This window comes from Suncus etruscus, chromosome 15, assembly GCF_024139225.1.
Source record: "Suncus etruscus isolate mSunEtr1 chromosome 15, mSunEtr1.pri.cur, whole genome shotgun sequence".
NCBI classification, from domain to species: Eukaryota; Metazoa; Chordata; class Mammalia; order Eulipotyphla; family Soricidae; genus Suncus; species Suncus etruscus.
The window spans coordinates 91,466,550-91,485,662 of NC_064862.1; the positions used below are offsets into that span (position 1 = coordinate 91,466,550).

A 19,113-nucleotide genomic window follows, 5' to 3' on the forward strand; every position below is an offset into this window, starting at 1 on the left:
GCCGCGCGCCCCCTTCCCGCCGCCCCTCCCTCGGCGCGGGGTGCCCCCCGGCGGGCGGCGCGAGGACATGGCCAGCGACGCGGTGCAGGTACGCGGGGCAGGCCAGCTTGGCCGGCCGGGACAGCGTGGGCACCCCCAGACCCGCGGGGCGCCCTTGCTCCGCTCCCCGGGCGCGCCTGGAGGCCCTCCTGGGGCCCCCGGGGCGCAGCATCCCCCCAACCCCTACAGGCCAGGCCCACCCCGCCCGGGGTGCCCTCTGGGCAGGTGGCGGGGAGGGGAGCCCGGCCTGGGGGATCCTGCGGGCCCCCCACTCATCAGCCGCGCCCCTGCCCGCGGCCACTCCCTGGAAGCCTGTTGGGGGCGGGCTGCAGCCTGGGCTCGGGGGTGCCGGGGGCCTGCTGCCTGTCCCGGTGCCTGTCGCCCCCCGCCCGCCCCCCACCCACTCCCAGGCAGGCCCGGGCCGGCCGGTGCCTCTGGGCCTGCAGGTGTCTGCACCGGGCAGGTGCGTGGCGCGGTGCCCGGGGAGGGCAGGGAACACCGCCCGCCTCCAGCTCGTGCCCGGCCCCCCTGCCCGCCGCTCGGCGCCCCCGGATCGCTTTACGACGGTCCCCACGCCACCCAGATTGGCACCTGTTGGCGGAAGCCGAGAGTCGCTCATTAGGTGGCTCCGGAGGAGAGGGGAGAGGCGGGGACAGGCCGGGCTGCCCGGCTGGCTGGAACCTTATCCCGGGGGCGGGGGTGCCCGGGCCAGCCAGCCCCGCTGCACACCTGACACCCACCGCGCCAGCCAGGTGACAGCTGCGAGCCCCGGGACCTGGGATCTGGGGTTCCCGCTCTGGCTGCCCCTTTGGCCCACCTATGGGCCACCTCCTCCTGGGACCAAGCGCGGAACCATCAGGGCCCCCTTGGGCCAGTGACCCCATGTCTCCCCATTCCCCCCCTATGTTTCTTCTGTGCTGGATAACCAGGTTCTATCTCCTGTGCACCTCCGCCCCCTCTTTGCCCCCGCCCCGACCCCCCTGTCCGCCCCGTCCCCCTCCCCAGCCCTGCTGATGGCCTGCCAGCCTTGCCGCGGAGCTGGGCGTATCTGGTGTTGCCGAACACACAAGGTCAGACCTTGGGGCGCGCAGGAGGCCGACCCCTACTTCTCCCCAGTCCTGCACAGGAACCCCCTCCCGCATGATGGGCTGACCGGTCCCCCAGGACCGAGGCTGGACCCTGCCCCTGCCCTCTCTCCCTGACCCTCCTCTGGCCTGCGGCCCCCTCCTCCCTGTCCCCTGTCCCCTGCCTCTCTGCTGGCTGTGGTCCCTCTGTCTGTCCTGTGTCCGGCAAACGGATGTCCTGTTGAGATTCCGGAAACACCCGGCCATTGAAATCTCCCCTGGTCGGACGGACGTGGGGGGTCTGGGCCTGTGATTGCTGGGCAGCAGGCAGAGGGGAGGGGCTACGCGCCGCCTGGTCCCGGGGTGACCCCTGCCCTCTGGGCAGGAGTGAGTCACGGGGAGGGGCCGCCCCTGCTGCCTGCTCCCTTCCAGCTGACCTCCTGTCCAACGCGGCAGGCGGCCACTGAGCTGCCCTGTGCTGTGTGTCCTGAGCCCTGTGACCTGACCTCTCTTACCCTTGCTTATACCGTGGAAAAAATAAACAATCATGGCGTTGGGGCTTTTGAGGGGGGGTCCTCGGGGACTGGAAATCTACAGGTGGTAGTTGTGGGACGGGGCTCCTGAGATGAGTACCCCCTGACTGTCCCCCTCTGCACTGGGCATTACTGATGTTGGGGGGGCTGCCATGCACTGAGGTATAGTGTACCTGGCCCTGCCCCCCCTGCCAGGAGCCCCTCCCCTATCTCACCCCAGTGGCCCCGCTGGAGAGCCCCAGCAGAAGACAGCAGGAATGGGTGGTGTCCCCAGCACCTCACACAGTCCCCCAGTTTCCACCAGGAGCGAACCCCGAGCACCGATGGGGGTGGAGTCCTACCCACCAAATAATACAAAAAAAAAAAACCAAACCATGGAGTATCTTCATAGCACACACCTCCTGGCCATGCCTGAGCTGGCCCCTTGGGGCTTGTCCTACCTGCAGGTCATTTTGGGGGGCTCATTTCCTCCCAGGGCCAATCCGGCCTTTCTGAGCTGGCAGCTGGGTTCCAGGAGTCAGACTGGGAGGTCTGGCACCCTGTGTTGCCTCAGAGTAATGGTCCCCAAGCTCTGCCTTGCATGGGCCACTGGCGTAAGGGGAGGGACGGGACAAGTCGTTTCCCCCCCAAGTCGTCCACGCTGAGGCTTTGATGTGGGGTGTCCAGAAGGTGCCCCAGGGCCTGCTAGACCTGTGGTCAGCAGTGGGGTTCAAGGGAGGAAGGAGGAAGCCTGGAGGGGAGGGGAGGTGCCTTCGGGCCTTTGCTCTGAGCCTCCATGGGAGAGTTGGGGGTTGTGTGGAAGTATGTCTGCACCCCTCCTGCTGGTGCCTAGAGCTGTCAGTGCCGGACACATGACCCCCAAATCCACATCAACCCTCCTCACATTGACTCCTCCAGGGTCACCCCTGGATTGGGTGTGAGACCCCCTTAACTCCTGGTGAGGCCACATCCCCTCCAAAGGCAGGCTCAGCTTTGCAGATGCAAGGGGGAAGGTGCCCCCAACCCCCCAACTGGCCGCAGGGGGTGCTGGGAGGACCGGAAAGAGGAAGTGGTGAGCGGGGTGCGGCGGTGGAGGGCGGGTGCTGGCCAGGATGGCGGAGGCCGACCTCCCTTTGGACCCCGAGCTTGAGGTGGGCATGGGGGTCTCTTGGGGGTGAGAGGAAGGCCCTGACCCCTGGACTTCTGGTTTGGGCTCAAGGGGAGGAGAAGGGTGGCCCTGGGCTGGACACCAAAGGTGAAAGTGTTTGTTGTGGCCTCTGGGTGCCCCTGGGGTTGAGCCCTTGAGGAAGGCAGAATTGGGGACCCCAGAGAGAGGGTGGGAAGGAGAGACAGAGTGGCCCCAGGGCCTTGGGGCATTAGGGTGCATCCTGGGAGCCAGTGAGAACCTCCTGGTTTGGGGGGGTCAGGAATCCATGAGGCCTCTATGGGGGAGCAGAGGAACCTCGGCTTGTCCTGAGGGCACATTCTTGGGGCGCAGCAGGGTTTGGTCTCGTCTGACCTTGAGTCTCTTCATTGCCCATTGGTCCTGAAAAACCATTTGGCTTGGGTTTGTTTTCCTTGGGAAGGTGTCATTGGGTCACTCCTGATAGTGCTCAGGGGACCCTGTGAAGTGGTCCCTTCATTCTACTGGATCATTGTTACTGAGTTTGGTTCCACTAAGTTAGCCCCAGTTGTTGTTGTTGTTGTTGTTCTACTGGATCATTGTTACTGAGTTTGGTTCCGCTAAGTTAGCCCCAGTTGTTGTTGTTGTTGTTGTTTTGTATTTTTTTGGCCACACCGGCGCTGCTCAGAAATCATTCCTGGCAGGCTCTGGGGACCATGTGGGGTGCCAGGGATCGAACCCCGGTCTGTCCTGAGTCGGCTGCATGCAAGGCTAACAAACACCCTACTGCTGTGCTATTGCTCTGGCCCCTGAGTTAGCCCAAGTTTGTTGCAAGACTCAAGTACTCCAGAGGACTCAGGGATTGTTCCTGGCTGGCTCAGGGTGGGCAGAGGGACCCTATGTGGTACCAGGTATCAAATCGGTGTGGACCACGTATGGGCAAGTGCCTTCCCGCTGTCCTACCTCTCTAGGCTCCTCTGCTTTGTTGGTTTGGAGGCCACAGACTCAAGGTTCAGTATCAAGGAGAAAAGTTGAGGTTCCCTCATGCCAAAAGCTGCTCTTGAGACCCAGAGCCAGCCCCAGACCTCGGGATGCACTTTATGGAAAACTAGCAGTGTGAGCAAAGTGGCAGCTTGTAGGGACAAGCTAAGGGGTCCCCCTGCTTCTTTTGCCTTTTTGTTTTGTTTTGTTTTGTTGGGCCACACCCAGCAGTGCTCAGGGGCTACTCTTGGTTCTGCACTCAGAAATCGCTCTTGGCAGGCGCAGGGGACCATGTTATGGGTTGCAGGGGTTGAACCCAAGTCCGTCTGGGTCTGCCACTGTGCTGTTGCTCCAGCCCTTCTTTTGCTTTTTAAGTTTTTGTTGTTTGGGGGTGCCACACCCAGTGGTGCTTAGGGTTTATTCTTGGCTCTGTGCATAGGGATCACACTTGGCAGTGTTTTGGGGGGGACCCAACGGGTGCCAGGAATCAAACCCGGACCAACCCTGGGCAAGGGCCAGTGCCTTCCACCCACTGTCCCTTCCAGCCCTTGAGCCCTGCTTCTTTTTTTTTTTTTTTTTTTTTTTGGTTTTTCGGGCCACACCCATTTGATGCTCAGGGGTTACTCCTGTCTAAGCGTTCAGAAATCGCCCCTGGCTTGGGGGGACCATATGGGATGCCGGGGGATAGAACCGTGGTTCTTCCTTGGCTAGTGCTTGCAAGGCAGACACCTTACCTCTAGCGCTACCTCGCCGGCCCTGAGCCCTGCTTCTTGAACTGACTGATGATGAAGTGGGTTGTCATGATGTAAAACTTAAAATAAACCTCTGTGATTCGCTCGTGATGAATAAAAGCGTGCCTGGATTGTGAGTGGGGAAGTTGTCGGTTTTATTTTGGGAGTAGGTGGAACGGTTGGGCCCCATATGTCGATGCTCAGGGTTGCTCCTGGGGAGGCTGAGGCTGGGGGGATCGTCCCTGGGCAGTGCCTGGATTTTCGATTTGCGGGGGATTTCTGCTCAATCCGCTGCATGCAAAGGCTGTCGCCTGTCCTGGGGTGAACCGCTGGGTGGTTGGGGGGTGCGGAGAAAGGTCTCTGCTCCCCAGGAGGATGTTGGAAGCGTCCCCCACCTAAAGCTGCCTGTGACCCCCTTCCTCCACCCGCAGAGCGAGCCCCATAGCTGGTCCCTGCTGGAGCAGTTGGGCCTGGCGGGTGCCGATCTGGCAGCCCCAGCAGTGCAACAGCAGCTGGAGCTGGAGCGGGACCGGCTGCGGCGAGAGATCCGCAAAGAGCTGAAGCTCAAGGAGGGCGCCGAGAACCTGCGACGCGCCACCACCGACCTGGGCCGCAGCCTGGGCCCTGTGGAGCTGCTGCTGCGGGGTTCGACCCGGCGCCTCGACCTGCTGCACCAGCAGCTTCAGGAGCTACATGCCCACGTGGTGCTGCCTGAGCCTGCAGCTGGCACCGGAGGTGAGGGGCGCATGGGCGCGGAGCCTGGGGTACATGCATGGCCTGGGATGCACGCTATAGGTGAGGGGTACTCGGGGTGCAGGACACTGAGAACCGCATATCCCTCGTGCAGAATCTGGGATGGGCAGGGGGAAGGCCCAGGGGCTCGGGCCCTGATAGCTGACGGTTTCCCCTTCTGCCCCCAGATGCCCCCCTGTCCCCCGGGGCAGGAGGCCCCACCTGCTCGGCCGCCAACCTGAGCCGAGCGGCCGGGCTGGAGAAGCAACTGGCCATCGAGCTGAAGGTGAAGCAGGGGGCGGAGAACATGATCCACACCTACAGCAATGGAAGCACAAAGGTATGCTATGCTGCAGGGAGACCTGGCATGGGCTGGGGCTGGGGGTGCGGGGGGACCCTGGAAAAGGTGCCCAGGGCTTGGAGCCCTTGGAGTGCCCTTGGAGCCTCACCCCAGACTCACGAAAGATGGATGTACAGAGTACAAACACAGGAGATCCCTCTCCTCCCAATCCCCCAGTTCCCAGCAATTGTGCGGACATGTGGATCCCAGCACCCCTGCCCCTGGCTAACTCCTATCCCGATACCCTGAATCAGCCCCAAGGTTCACTCACACGCTCCCTTTTGTGCACTTGTCAGACTAGCATGGCACCTGCTGGACAAATCAGGGCCAGAGAGGTTGAGCACCTTTCTGGAAGTCACACAGCTCTTAGGTGGAACCCCAGTTCTGGCCCTTTGGGCTCTGCTTCCTTTTCACACACACACACACACACACACACACACACACACACACACACACACACACACACACACACACACACACATACACACACACACACACACACACACAGAATGCTCTGTCAGGTGCTCACATACATGTTGCCCCGAGTCCCCTCAGTCCACTGATAGCAGGGCCCTGTGGACTGTGGTGACAGAGGCCTGACCCCACCAGCCTCACTCACCATATCCCTGCCAGCAGGACCGGAAGCTGCTGCTCACGGCCCAGCAGATGCTGCAGGACAGTAAGACCAAGATCGACATCATCCGCATGCAGCTCCGCCGGGCACTGCAACAGGCTGGGCAACTAGAGAGCCAGGCGGCCCCCGAGGACGCACAAGGTGAGCGCCAAACTGTACCCTGAAACCGATGTATCTGCACCCATCCATCATACTGGATATAGCTCCACTTCCAATTTAGCCTCCAATTCTGGAAGTAGGTGCTGTGACTTGCTGTGGGATGGACCCCATTTCTTTTTCTTTTTCTTTTTTTTTTTTTGGTTTTTGGGTCACACCCAGCAGCACTCAGGGTTTGCTCCTGGCTCTACACTCAGAAGTCGCCCCAGGCAGGCTTGGGGGACCATATGGAATGCCAGCATTCGAACCACCAACCTTCTGTATGAAAGACAAATGCTTTACCTCCATGCTATCTCTCTGGCCCCTCCATTCTGACTCTCTTTAGTTGGGGTTTGGGGGTTTGGGCCACAGCCAGTGGTGCTTTGAGGTTCCGTGGCTCTATGCTAAGCGGTGACCCCCCCCCCAGGAGTCTTTGGGGAATGCTGGGGGTTGAATGAGGTCAGCCATAGACGAGTCAAACCTTAACCCCAGTCTGTTTCTCTGCGTCCTGAGCATGTCGGGTGTGACTCCCCCAAAAACAATAGTGTTCTTGGAGCACTGTGGGGTGAGGCGGTGCTAGGCGGGGCTCCCAAGAGGCTCTGTACCCAGGCCTGTGGGGACTCCCTGTGCCTCCGGCATGGTCCCTGCGGGATCAGCGGGAGGTAGAGGCCCCACGGGATCCCCAGCATCACCGGCTCCCAGAACCCCGACTGTGGCACATACATATATGTGGGCATTTTGGGGACGGTGGTGACTCTGTCTGTCTGTCTGTCTATCTGTCTGTCTCTGGGACTCTTCCCCAGGGAGTCCAGACCTGGGGGCCGTGGAACTGCGCATCGAGGAGCTGCGCCACCACTTCCGAGTGGAGCACGCGGTGGCCGAGGGCGCCAAGAATGTGCTGCGTTTGCTCAGCGCGGCCAAGGCTCCGGACCGCAAGGCTGTCAGCGAGGTGGGCGGGGCGCGGGCGGGGCTTAGCTGGGCTCTGGTGGGCGGGGCTTAATAGGAGGGCGGGGCCTCGTGAAAGGAAGGTGGTGATTAGCACGAGAGTGGGGCTTAGTGAAGGGCGCGGTTTAGAGGAAAGGCGTGGCTTCACCCAGAAACGGAAGGGGCTTGTTGAGAGGGCGTGGTCTTGCTAATGAAGGGGCGTGGCTTGAGTGAAAAGGCGGAACCATGGCTGTGGACTCAATCTAGGCCCTGGGGCTTGGACTTTTCAGGACTGAAAGTGGGGTTTGGGGGAGAACTGGTCTCTTTATTGAGGGGCCTCTAGGGGGGTGACCTTGCGTGGGTGTGACTCTGATGGGCAGGTCCAGGGTTTAGGAAACCCCGTGGAAGGGCGTGGCTTTCCATGAAACATCACAACGGGGAGCGGCCGAGTTCTCCAGGTGCTCCTGGGCAGGATCCTGCCAGGATGGAGCTTGGGTGCCATGCCAGGACTTCGCCAGTGGGGCTTCGGGGGAGCCTTGGGGACCCTGTGGGCCGCCTTGTAACGGCCCCAGCTCGAGGCACTGGGCACCAAGACCGGTCTGTCCTGCCACAGGCCCAGGAGAAGCTGGCCGAGTCCAACCAGAAGCTGGGCCTGCTCCGAGAGGCCCTAGAGCGGCGGCTGGGGGAGCTGCCCGCTGACCACCCCAAGGGGCGGCTGCTGCGTGAGGAGCTGGCCGCCACCGCATCCCCTGCCTTCAGTACCCGCCTGGCCGGACCCTTCCCTGCCACCCACTACAGCACCTTGTGCAAACCAGCTCCCCTCACAGGTGTGCGGGCGGACCCTGGCCTGGACCCCCCCCTTGCCTTCTGCCCCCCCTGCTCCTAGCCCTGAGCCCTCCTCCAGGTGCCTCCCGCACCCCACCGCTGCCTGTCATTCCCCTGCCCCAGAGCCAACCCCCACTCGCTTCTGTCCTGAACCCCGAGATGCAGGGCCCTCCTCCCCCAGCCCATCCTTCACTGGCCCCTTCACTCCAGGGACCTTGGAGGTGCGTATCATAGGCTGCAGGGACCTTCCTGAGACCGTGCCCTGGAGCTCTGTGCCCTCGGTGGGGGGCTCCGGAACCCCTGATGGCCGTACCCCTTTCCTGGGCCGCCCGGCCCGTGGCCTCTACAGCCGGAGCGGTAGCCTGAGTGGCCGGAGCAGCCTTAAAGCCGAAGCCGAGGTCACAGGTAAGTGGACATGGGGGATCCGCCATACTCCTGGGGAGGGATGTGCTATAAGACAAGGGGCTCTTTCCTCTGCTAACTGTCTTTTGGAAACACATACACACACATATAAAACATTATATATATTTTTATTTATTTATTTATTTATTTTGGTTTTTGGGTCACACCCGGCAGTGCTCAGGGGCTACTCCTGGCTCTACGCTCAGAAATTGCCCCCGGCAGGCTCGGGGGACCATAGGGATGCCGGGATTCGAACCACCGTCCTTCTGCACGCAAGGCAAACGTCTTACTGCTGTGCTATCTCTCCGGCCCCTAATTTTTATTTTTTAAAGGGGAAAGGTTTGGGGCCCCACCCGGCCAATGCTCAAGGTTTATTGCTGTTGCTTTTGTTTCCCTGGGTCAACCGTGCAAGGCAAACACCCTTCCTGCTGGGCTATCGCTCCAGCATCAGTGTTCATTCTTGATTATAGGCTCAGGAATGACCCTGGGGAGTGCTGGGGACTGGGGCAGGACAGGAACAGAGGAGACCTCTTGGGGTACCCGGAAAAAGAACCTGGGTTCTCTCAAGCTCTCTGAGCCCATTTGGGCATTTGGACCATCCATCTGGGACTGTAGGGCCGTGGGACGGCAGGGGGAAAGGCACTCTCTGTTGAGCCTCTCAACAGGGGTGTGTGTGTGTGTGTGCTCAAGCAGGCGAGGTGACCACGGTGCTGAGGCTGGATAACACGGTGGTGGGCCACACGTCCTGGAAGCCCAGCGGGCCCAGTGCCTGGGACCAGAACTTCACCCTGGAGCTAGAGAGGGTAAGCAGGGTGGGGTATGTGGTTGCCTATGTAAGCGCACGGGGACAGGGGTGGGTTCCATCCAAGGCTCCCCATCGACTGCCTGTGCCTGTAGGCGCGGGAGCTGGAGCTGGCCGTGTTCTGGCGGGACCAGCGCGGCCTCTGCGCCCTCAAGTTCCTCAAGCTGGAGGATTTCCTGGACAACGCACGCCATGAGGTCCAGCTGGACATGGAGCCCCAGGGTTGCCTGGTGGCTGAGGTACCTGGGGCTGAGGGGGCTCTACCCGCCATGGCTCCAGGCACGCTCCTGGTGGGGTTCGGGGCATCCCTGGACCATGCTGGGACTGTAGTCAAGTTGGGTCTTGTATGTATGGCCCTTTGCTGCCATTCCTTCTCCCCAACATTCTCCCGTGAGCTCATAATCTGGGGAAGAAAAGGAGCTTGGGAAAGGGGGGTGCCATGAAGTTGCCCTGGGGCCAGGAAATGTGTCCCCAGATTCACAGCGGAGGACAGGCCCCTTGGGGCCTGTCCACATGGGAGTCCAGCTCCTGGCAGGGGGTGGAGGTGGGTTTCCTCAGACCCTGTCCCGGGGGCCCCTCGCACTTAGAACTGGGTGCTGCTCTCCGTAGTTCAGTCCGGGGAGGGGGGGAATGTTCTAGAACTGCCCAGCACAGTCCCCTCCTGCCACCATCACATCACGTCCGGCAAGATGGGGGTGACAGGGCCCTCCTGCCTGTAACTGCCCAGCTCGAACCACTGCGAGCTGGTTACCTTAGACCCCACTGGTAGATGAAGTGGGGTTGGGAAGATGGGGTCCGGCATGCAGATGGGGTGCGGGGTCCGAGCTGGGGGCGGCATCTGTTCACTTTCCAGGTGACACGTTCCCTGGGGTATATCCCAGCACCTCCCTTCTGTTCTCCTAGCCCAAGGAGGGCCTGCTTTGCCTTCTGATGGGGTGGGGTGTTCCCTGGAGGGGGTCAGCGCCCCTCAACTGCTACTGACCCCTGCCGGCCAGGTCACCTTCCGAAACCCCGTCATTGAGCGGATTCCCCGTCTCCGGCGGCAGAAGAAGATCTTCTCCAAGCAGCAAGGTGAGGAGGCAGCGGGGTGCATTGTGGAGCGCAGCGGTGGTGAAGGGGGCCCTGCTGGAGCCTCCGGGGTGACCTGTCCCCCCACCCCCTGCAGGAAAGACCTTCCAGCGTGCGAGGCAGATGAACATCGATGTGGCCACTTGGGTACGGCTGCTTAGGAGGCTCATCCCTGCCCCAGGCGGCACCTTCAGTCCCGGGGCATCCCCCGGCCCCGAGGCCCGAGGCACTGGGTAAGGAGAGGGATTGGGGCAGGGGTCTCAGGGCCCCTCTCCTTGGCACCGGCCCCCGATTATCCTCCCCTGCACCTCTACTTCGTGCACAGAGACATCCCCATGGAGAAGCTGACCCTGGCCTCTGACCCAGACAGTGCACCCCACAAGGGCGACCCCAGCTCCCTCTCCAGCTCCTCCAGCCTGGTGAGTGTTTCCCGTGGGGTCCTTCTGGCCCTGGCCCCTAAACATGGGCTTCCCCTATTCTGGAAGCTGCCCTTTAGGGGTCAGAGACAAGGCACCAACCTTGCGAATGCAGACCACCCCGGGTTTGAGGCCCTGTACCCCACAGGGTCTTTCAGGCACCGCCCAGAGGGATTCCCTGAGCACAGAGCCAGGAGTCAGCCCTGAGCACTGCTGGCCGTGGCCTGACAACCCGAAACCAACCCAGCCAAAGAGGCCAGTGGGGGGCCGGGCAGGGCAAGAAGGAGGGCTTGCGTGACATGGAGCAATGCGTGACATGGAGGTGGCGACTGCAACCTACAGGGACAGTGTGGTCACGTGTGGCCTGTGACTGCCTCTGCCCCGACTTCCTCTGCACTGCAGAGTTCCCCAGGACAGGAAACTGTGCCCGCACCAGAGCCACCTTCAGAGGCCCCTCAGAGCCCAGGCACGGTCCTTGGCAGGTGAGACCATGCACACCTGCTCCCTTTGTCCCCCACCTGCTGCACTCACCCCTGCTCACACCCTTACCTGCGATACTCCTTTCCTCCCCCACTCCTCGCCACCTCTCTGCAGTCCCCTGAGGAATTCCCCCCTGTCCCTGGAGGATTTCAAGTTCCTGGCAGTGCTCGGCCGGGGTCACTTTGGGAAGGTGAGAAGGGATGCAGCCCGGAGGGGCAGGGTTTAGGGGGGAGTCCTGGTCCATCCCTCAGGCCTCCTCCCCTGTGCCCGCTGTGATTCCAGGTGCTGCTCTCCGAGTTCCGAGCCAGCGGGGAGCTGTTTGCCATCAAAGCTTTGAAGAAGGGGGACATTGTGGCCCGGGACGAGGTGGAGAGGTAGGGAATCACCCAGGCACCCCGTAACCTGTCTTTTCTGGAATGCTCACAGCTGTGTTGGGAGCCTCCTGCTCTGATGGGGCCGGGCTGTGAGGCTGGAGCCTGCACTGAGATTCAGGCAGCACAGAGGCCCGGCCTGTGGCCCACAGCCACACAGCAGTGAGCTCGGAAGTCTTTGCTTAGGGTGACCCTGTTCTCCCGCCTCCTCATTGGGGTCCTGGCATTGGAGTCAAGGCCTCCTCCCTGGGGAAATCGCTTGGCCTTTCTGAACCTTTAGATCACCTCTATAAAAGGGAGAGTGTGGGCTGGAGAAATGGCACCCAGGACTAAAACACATGCAGGCACCCCCAGCTCTGGCCCCAGCCCCACATGCACCATGGGAAGCAACACAAAAGACACTTTTGTTAATGAGGACCCCTCACACACACACACACACACACACACACACACACTCAAAGGAGCAAAAGGAGACATTTATTGCTCTAGATCAGAAAAGTGTGCTCCGAGGGCTCAGCTCTGCCTTCTTTTGGGCTTTGCTGCAACTTTTCTACAATTGCCCTCATCCAGGAAACAAAGGTTCTCCCCTCTCAACCAGGAAAGGCTTGTCCAACCCTCTCTCACCTTCTTGCTAACTTGTGCAGAAATATCTCCACCCCCTCCACCCCTAGCAGAAATCTTGAGCCCTTCTGGCTTGACTTGGCTGCTCCTGGCCAGGAAAATGAGATACCCTAGTGATCACCACCCCTGGAAGTTGGGGGGCGGCTGTTGATAGGGTGATGAATTGATGACTGCTGCATGTTGAACAGACAGGCCAGAGACGGTCAGCAAGTTGCCCAAGGATGCCCAGCCATGCCAGGTTCCCAGCAAATTGCCAAGGGGGTGGCGTGGTGGTGAGGAGAAGCCGCGTCCTTCGGGATGTGCAGTGACCCCTCACTCCTGCCCGCCTCCCCGCCAGCCTGATGTGTGAGAAGCGGATCCTGGCGGCGGTGACCAGCGCGGGACACCCCTTCCTGGTGAACCTGTTTGGCTGTTTCCAGACGCCCGAGCACGTCTGCTTCGTGATGGAATACTCGGCCGGCGGGGACCTCATGCTGCATATCCACAGCGACGTGTTCTCGGAGCCACGTGCTGTGTGAGCCTCGCCCGCCCGCCCCGCACCCCAGAACCCCGCGTCCGGGGGACGTCTCGCTCACACCCGCGTCTCTCTGCAGCTTCTACTCCGCCTGCGTGGTGCTGGGCCTGCAATTCCTGCACGAGCACAAGATCGTCTACAGGTGGGCAGCCGGCACAGCTCGGACAGCTTCTGCTCCCCCGTGGAGGGGTCACCCCGGCTTCAGGCAGGGCCCCGGGGTCACTCATCTCTCCCTGTGCCTCCTGCACCCCCTGGCAGGGACCTGAAGTTGGACAATTTGCTCCTGGACACCGAGGGATATGTCAAGATCACAGACTTTGGCCTCTGCAAGGAGGGTGAGGGTGGAATCTGGACCAGGGGGTGGGGTCCGGGCCAGGTGGGCGGGGCCTATGCTCCTGGAGCAGAGCCTGGATTGGATATGGGAAAAGGGTGGAGCCTCGGCTGGAGGGGGCGGGGTCTTGTCTAAACATGATCTAGGCTGGTGGGTGGAGTCTTGATATGGGGCGGGGCCTGTGATAGGGGGCAGAGCATAAGGAGGAGCTTGAGACAGAGGGGTGGAGTCTGTACCAGATATTTGCATGTGGGGCGTGGCCTGGTGGAGGGTGGGTCTTGGCTAGAGGGGCGTGGCCTGGGCTGGTGTCTCAGAGTCTGGATTGGACAGGAACGATAAGGGGCGGAGCCTGAGTTGGATGGGTTGAGTCCAGGCTGGAGGGCCCAGGCCTGGGTTGAGAAAACCTGGGGTCCCTATGCCCTGACCCCCGAAATGAGGCTGGAGAAGGTGGGTCGTGCTGGACAGGGTTAGAGCTGCGTAGGAGAGGGAGGAAACCTCTGCCCCTCTTCCCTGCCCTGCCCTGCCTCCCCAGGAATGGGCTATGGAGACCGGACCAGCACTTTCTGCGGGACCCCCGAGTTCCTGGCCCCCGAGGTGCTGACCGACACGTCGTACACGCGTGCGGTGGACTGGTGGGGCCTGGGCGTGCTGCTCTACGAGATGCTGGTGGGCGAGGTGAGGCCCTGGGGTGCGCCCGCCCTCCCGGCCCCACTAACACACAGGGCAGCGCCCCCGCTCAGTGGCCAGAGCGGGGGGGGGGGGCTTACACCCCATCCCCGTCTCGCCCACCCAGTCCCCCTTCCCAGGGGATGACGAGGAGGAGGTGTTCGACAGCATCGTGAACGACGAGGTGCGCTACCCTCGCTTCCTGTCGGGAGAGGCCATCGGCGTCATGCGCAGGGTGAGACTCCTGCCCCAGGGGTTTGGGGTTAGGGGGGTGTGTGCTGGTAACCCCCTGGACACTCTAACGGGCCGTCTTCCCCTTCCCCAGTTGCTGCGTAGGAACCCCGAACGCAGGTTGGGGTCCAGTGAGCGGGATGCGGAAGATGTGAAGAAGCAGCCCTTCTTCAGGGTAAGCCACTCCCCCCCCCAGATCCTATCCCCAGAATAGTGTCTGGCTACCTCGTCCCCACGTCCTCCTGCAACTGGTCACCTTCCCTTTATACCCGCTTCTGGGATGGAGCCATAGCACAGCAGGGAGGGCGTTTGTCTTGCATGCTGCCAACCCGAGTTCCATCCCCAGCATCCCAGACGGTCCCCCAAAGCTCCAACAAGATTGATTCCTACGTGCAGAGCCAGGTGTAAACCCTGAGCACCCCAGGAGTGGCTCCAAAGTAAAAATAATAATGATAATAAACAGACATAAAATAGAGACAGAGGGCCCGGAGAGATAGCACAGCGGCGTTTGCCTTGCAAGCAGCCGATCCAGGACCAAAGGTGGTTGGTTTGAATCCCGGTGTCCCATATGGTCCCCCGTGCCTGCCAGGAGCTATTTCTGAGCAGACAGCCAGGAGTAACCCCTGAGCACTTCCGGGTGTGGCCCAAAAACAAAAACAAAAACAAAACAAAAAAATAGAGACAGAGTGGTAGCACAGTGGGAACAGCCTTGTTTGCCTTGCATGCAAGAATGACTTGGATTCGATCCCTGGCATCCCATACGGTCCTCTGAGCCTGCCAGGAGTAACTTCTGAGCGCAGAGCCAAGAATAACTCCTGAGCACTGCCAGTGTGGCCCCAAAACCCAATAAAATAAAAAGACCCCTACCAGGGAGGGACCCCTCCCCACCCCGCTGTCCCTGAGCCCCGCTGTCTCCCCGCAGAGCCTGGGCTGGGACGCCCTGCTGGCTCGCCGCCTGCCACCGCCTTTTGTACCCACCCTGGCCGGCCGCACAGACGTCAGCAACTTCGACGAGGAGTTTACCGGGGAGGCCCCGACGCTCACGCCGCCCCGGGACGCGCGACCACTCACTGCCGCCGAGCAGGATGCCTTTCGGGACTTCGACTTCGTGGCGGGGGGCTGCTAGCCCTTCCCAACGTCCCCGCGCCCCACTCCCCACCCTCCACCCCATCCCCACAGAGCTCTTAGTAGTTTTTAAAAATGCAAACTTTGGGCTTTGCACCCCATTCCTGTGTGCTCCTGGCACTTCGCTTCTGTGCAGAAACGGGAGGGTGGGCTGCAGAGGTGGGGGTCCGGGCCACAAGGGGTGGGACTGGGTGCCGACACGAGTTGGGGTGGGCGTGCAAGAAACAGAGTTCCAAGGATGCAAGATTTGGCAGGGTTTTGTTTGAGGCGCCCCTGGGGCCATGATGGGGGCACCCCGAGTGGTTGCAGGAGTCCTTGATCCTGGCTTCAAAACTGATCCCGGGACCGGGCCCAGTTTCTGCTGCCCCACTCGCTCTCGGGCGCCCCGGCGCGTCCAATCCTGGAATTACGCGTGGGGTATGGGAGCTCTGCCGCCCCCGTGCGGTCACCTGCACCCCGGCGGGACCCACGGGCGCTTGGCCCTGCAGCACAGAACAATTTTTGCTTTTGTTGTTGTTGTGTTTGGGTCCCACCCGGCAGCGCTCAGGGTTCCTCCTGGCTCTACGCTCAGAAATCGCCCCTGGCAGGCTCAGGGGACCCTATGGGACGCCGAGATTCGAACCACAGTCCTGCATGCAAGGCAAACGCCCTGCCTCCATGCTATCTCTCCGGCCCCAACCAAAGAATATTTTTTATTGCCCCGAAGGCTCCACGCTGCAGACTTGAGCCTGGCCCGGGCTGGTCTGCCTCTGCCCCGGCGTGTCCGGGACGCGTCTAGAAGTGGCTGACAGCACTTTGCCCTGAGCTGCGCAGGGAGCTGGCCTCCCAGGTGCTCCTCCTGGACAGGTACAGCCCCGCGGGTCTGTCCTGGGCGCTGGCCCTGGAGGGCAGCAGGCGACACAGTTGGCGCAGCACGGCCTGGCGCAGCAGGATGTACACCCAGGGGTCCAGGATCTGGTTCCAAGAGGCGAGGCGCACGGCCAAGAACAGCTGCCGCTGCAGGGAGAGGGAGCTGCTGGAGGCCCAGCCCCCGACGGCGAGCGCCACCAGCACCTGCGGGAGAGGCGGGCGGCCTTGAGGCGCGGCGCGGTGGCAGCCAAGGGGGGCCCGGGGTGCGGAGGGAGGGGAGTGGGGGCGAGGGAAGCCCCCACAAACGGGAAGCCGGCAAAGCGGGTGGGGTGGCGCTTTGCAGGAGCCAAGCGTCTCCCCCGGTGAGCAACGGGCGGGAAGCGGCGGGGAAGGAGGAAGGAACGAGGAGGCGGGCGGAGGTGGAGGGAGCGAGAGGCACGAAGCGTGAAGAATCTGGAAGCGTCATGGACCGGGCGGGGCGGGGCAGGGCGGGCGGGCGGGCGGCCTGAGACCCGCTTGAGTCCCTGAGACAGAGTCAAATAAGGTCTGCGCAGCGGATCGTGATCCGGAGAAGAATGAACTAACTCCCTGGGGGAAGGACCCTGGTGGGTGGGGCCCGTGGGCGGGGCCACTTGGCCAAGGCCGGCTCCCGATAGGTGGATTCCTTGGAGGGCGGGGTCACTTAGCTAAGGACGGCTCCGATAAGTGGATTGCTAGAGGGCGGCGCTGGCTTAGCCAAGGACGTCTTCTGATAGGTGGGTTCCCTTGGAGGGCGGGGCCATCGTAGCCAAGGACGGCTCCTAATAGGTGAATTCCCTGGGGGCGGGGCCATCCTGGCAAGGAACGTAGGGGGCGTGACCGAACGGGCAAAGAGTGGTTGGCTCTTGGTAGGTGGATTCCCCGAGGGGATGGGGTCATCCAAGCAAAGACCGGCTTCTGGTAGGTGGATTCCCCAGGGGCGTGACCGTGGGGCAAAGAACAGCTTCTGATAGGATTCCCCATGGGAATCAGAGCGGCTCCTGATCGGTAGATTCCCCATGTGAGCTAGACTGTAGGGCAACGAGTGGCTCCTTTTAAGTGGATTCCCATGGGGGCGTGACCATAGGGTCAAGAGTGGTTCCTGGTAGGTGGATTTTGCAGGGCTGTCCTGCAAAGAGGCTCTTGATAGGTGGATTTCCCGGGGGCGGGGCTTTCCCAGCTAAGGTGGCTCCTGATAGGTGGATTCCCCACTAGGCGGGGTTAGCCTAGCAGAGTGGCTTCTGATAGGTGGATCCCCAGGGGGCGGGGCTTTCCTGGCAAAGAGCGGCTCCTTTTAAGTGGATTCCCATGGGGGCGTGACCATAGGGCAAAAAGTGGCTCCCAGAAGGTGGATTCCCCAGGGGTGTGACCATAGGGCCAAGAGTGGTTCCTGATAGGTGGATTTTGCAGGGCTGTCCTGCAAAGAGAGGTTCTTGATAGGTGGATTTCCCGGGGGCGGGGCTTTCCTAGCTAAGAGTGGCTGCTGATAGGTGGATCCCCCAGGAGGTGGGGTTGTCCTGGCAAAGAGCGGCTCCTGATAGGTGGATTCCCCACTAGGCGGGGCTGGCATAGCAGAGTGGCTTCTGATAGGTGGATCACCCAGGAGGTGGGGTTGTTCTGGGAAAGGGCAGCTCCTGATAGGTGGATTCCCCACTAGGTGGGGCTAGCCTATCAGAGTGGCCTCTGATAGGTGGATCCCCAGGGGCGGGGCTTTCCTGGCAAAGAGCGGCTCCTGATAGGTGGATTCCCAAGGGGCGGGGCTGTCCCAGCAAAAAGCGGCTGGGGAGGGCGGGGTCGGCTCGGCTCCCTGGAGGCGCAACTAGGCCCACAACGTCTCCCCGGGACTCGACCTGCCAGGGGCCTTGGGGAGGCGCGTCGCGGGAAGCCTGGGGCCCTGGCCGTGCGCGCCGCGCCCTCACCAGCAAGGGGCTCCAGCAGATGCAGGACACCAGCATGATGCCCACGAGCTGGCCCACCATCTCCACGTCGTGCGCGCGGGCCCGGCGCGTGGAGCCCCGGCCGGGGGCGCGGCCCGAGCCGGCGACGGAGGCCGCCAGCACAGACGACGAGGCGGTCGAGGAGGCGGAGGCGGAGCGGAGGCGGCGGGCCGGGCCTCCCCTTCGGCGGCGGCGGCGGGGGCGGCGGTCGGGGCCCGGGCCGGGCTGGGTCCGGGGGCGGCGGCGCCAGCGGGCGCGCAGCAGGGCCAGGCCGCTGAGCGAGTTGCAGGCGAGCGCCAGCAGCAGCGCGGCCAGGCCGAGGCCCGCGAAGAGGCCGGCGGGCAGCGCGTGGCCCCAGCCGGCCGCGGGGTCCAGGCCGACGAAGCACCAGGTGCCCGGGTACTGCGGCTCGTAGCGGCCCACGCGCGCCGCGGGCAGCAGCGCCACGCCCAGGGCCAGCGCGGCCAGGCCGGCCAGGGCCAGGCGCGCGCGGGCCGCCGAGACGTGCGCCGCGTGCAGCAGCGGCCGCGTGAGCCCGACGCAGCGCTCCACGGCCATGCCGCAGCCCAGCAGCAGCGGGCACAGGCCGAAGAACACCATGCAGCCGCCCAGGAAGTGGCAAGCGGCCCCGGCCGGCGCCTGGCCCGCCGCGTACAGGCGCAGCACCAGCGCACCCGGGACGACGTGGCCCGCCAGGTCGGTGGCCAGCAGGCTGGCGGCGAACAGCACGAAGGTGGCGGCCGAGCGGCGCCGGCGCCTCCGGCCGGCCGCCTGGGCCAGCAGCGCCAGCGCCAGCACGTTGGACGCGGCGCCCAGCGTCATGGAGAGGATGGGCAGCGCCGGCGACGCGCCCCCCGACGGCCCGGCCGACGCGTTGGCGGGCGCGCATGGGCCGGCCTCGGCCTCGGCCTCCAGGCTCCGGTTCAGGGGCCCGCAGGCGCTCATGTCACACGCGGGGCGGCCGGGGGGCGCTGGGGAGAGACCAGGGAGGCCGGTGAGGCCAGCCCGGAGGCGAGGCGCACCCCATCTGCACAGGCCCAGCAGGGTGGCCCTGGGGTCCGTGGGGCTCTGGGTGACTGATCCCTTCCAGCCCCTCCCTGACCGGCTGCCCACTCTGTCCACACCCCACTCGACCATCACCCCCTTTTCTTTTGGTTTTGGGGCCACACCCGGCGGCGCTCTTGGGTCACTCCTGTCTCTGGGCTCAAAAATCGCTCCTGGGGCCGGAGAGATAGCATGGAG

The 19,113-nt window shown here is 62.8% G+C and overlaps 2 protein-coding genes across 3 annotated transcripts; one reads left to right on the forward strand and one right to left on the reverse strand.

The window, feature by feature from the left end:
* PKN1 (protein kinase N1) lies at positions 1–15,168 on the forward strand. Of its 2 annotated transcripts, none has more exons than XM_049788512.1 (22): positions 1–88; positions 4,882–5,185; positions 5,371–5,522; positions 6,159–6,297; positions 7,095–7,240; positions 7,829–8,042; positions 8,251–8,445; positions 9,136–9,245; positions 9,340–9,483; positions 10,240–10,315; positions 10,410–10,545; positions 10,638–10,731; positions 11,131–11,210; positions 11,323–11,398; positions 11,491–11,582; positions 12,538–12,714; positions 12,794–12,856; positions 12,973–13,049; positions 13,578–13,720; positions 13,839–13,946; positions 14,037–14,117; positions 14,865–15,168. In XM_049788512.1, the coding sequence occupies exons 1-22, from the start codon at positions 68–70 to the stop codon at positions 15,066–15,068; spliced, it is 2,832 nt and encodes a 943-aa protein (XP_049644469.1). In that variant the 5' UTR covers positions 1–67; the 3' UTR covers positions 15,069–15,168. The 2 variants fall into 2 exon arrangements, with proteins under 2 accessions (XP_049644469.1, XP_049644468.1); XM_049788511.1 differs by lacking the exon at positions 1–88 and adding an exon at positions 1,039–1,109.
* Positions 15,169–15,808: 640 nt separating this feature from the next.
* On the reverse strand, positions 15,809–18,816 carry PTGER1 (prostaglandin E receptor 1). The gene is made up of 2 exons (XM_049788521.1): positions 17,854–18,816; positions 15,809–16,120 (listed from the first exon to the last, which is right to left on the reverse strand). Exons 1-2 carry the CDS (start codon positions 18,814–18,816, stop codon positions 15,842–15,844), a joined length of 1,242 nt encoding a protein of 413 aa, XP_049644478.1. The 3' UTR covers positions 15,809–15,841.
* Positions 18,817–19,113: the final 297 nt, after the last annotated feature.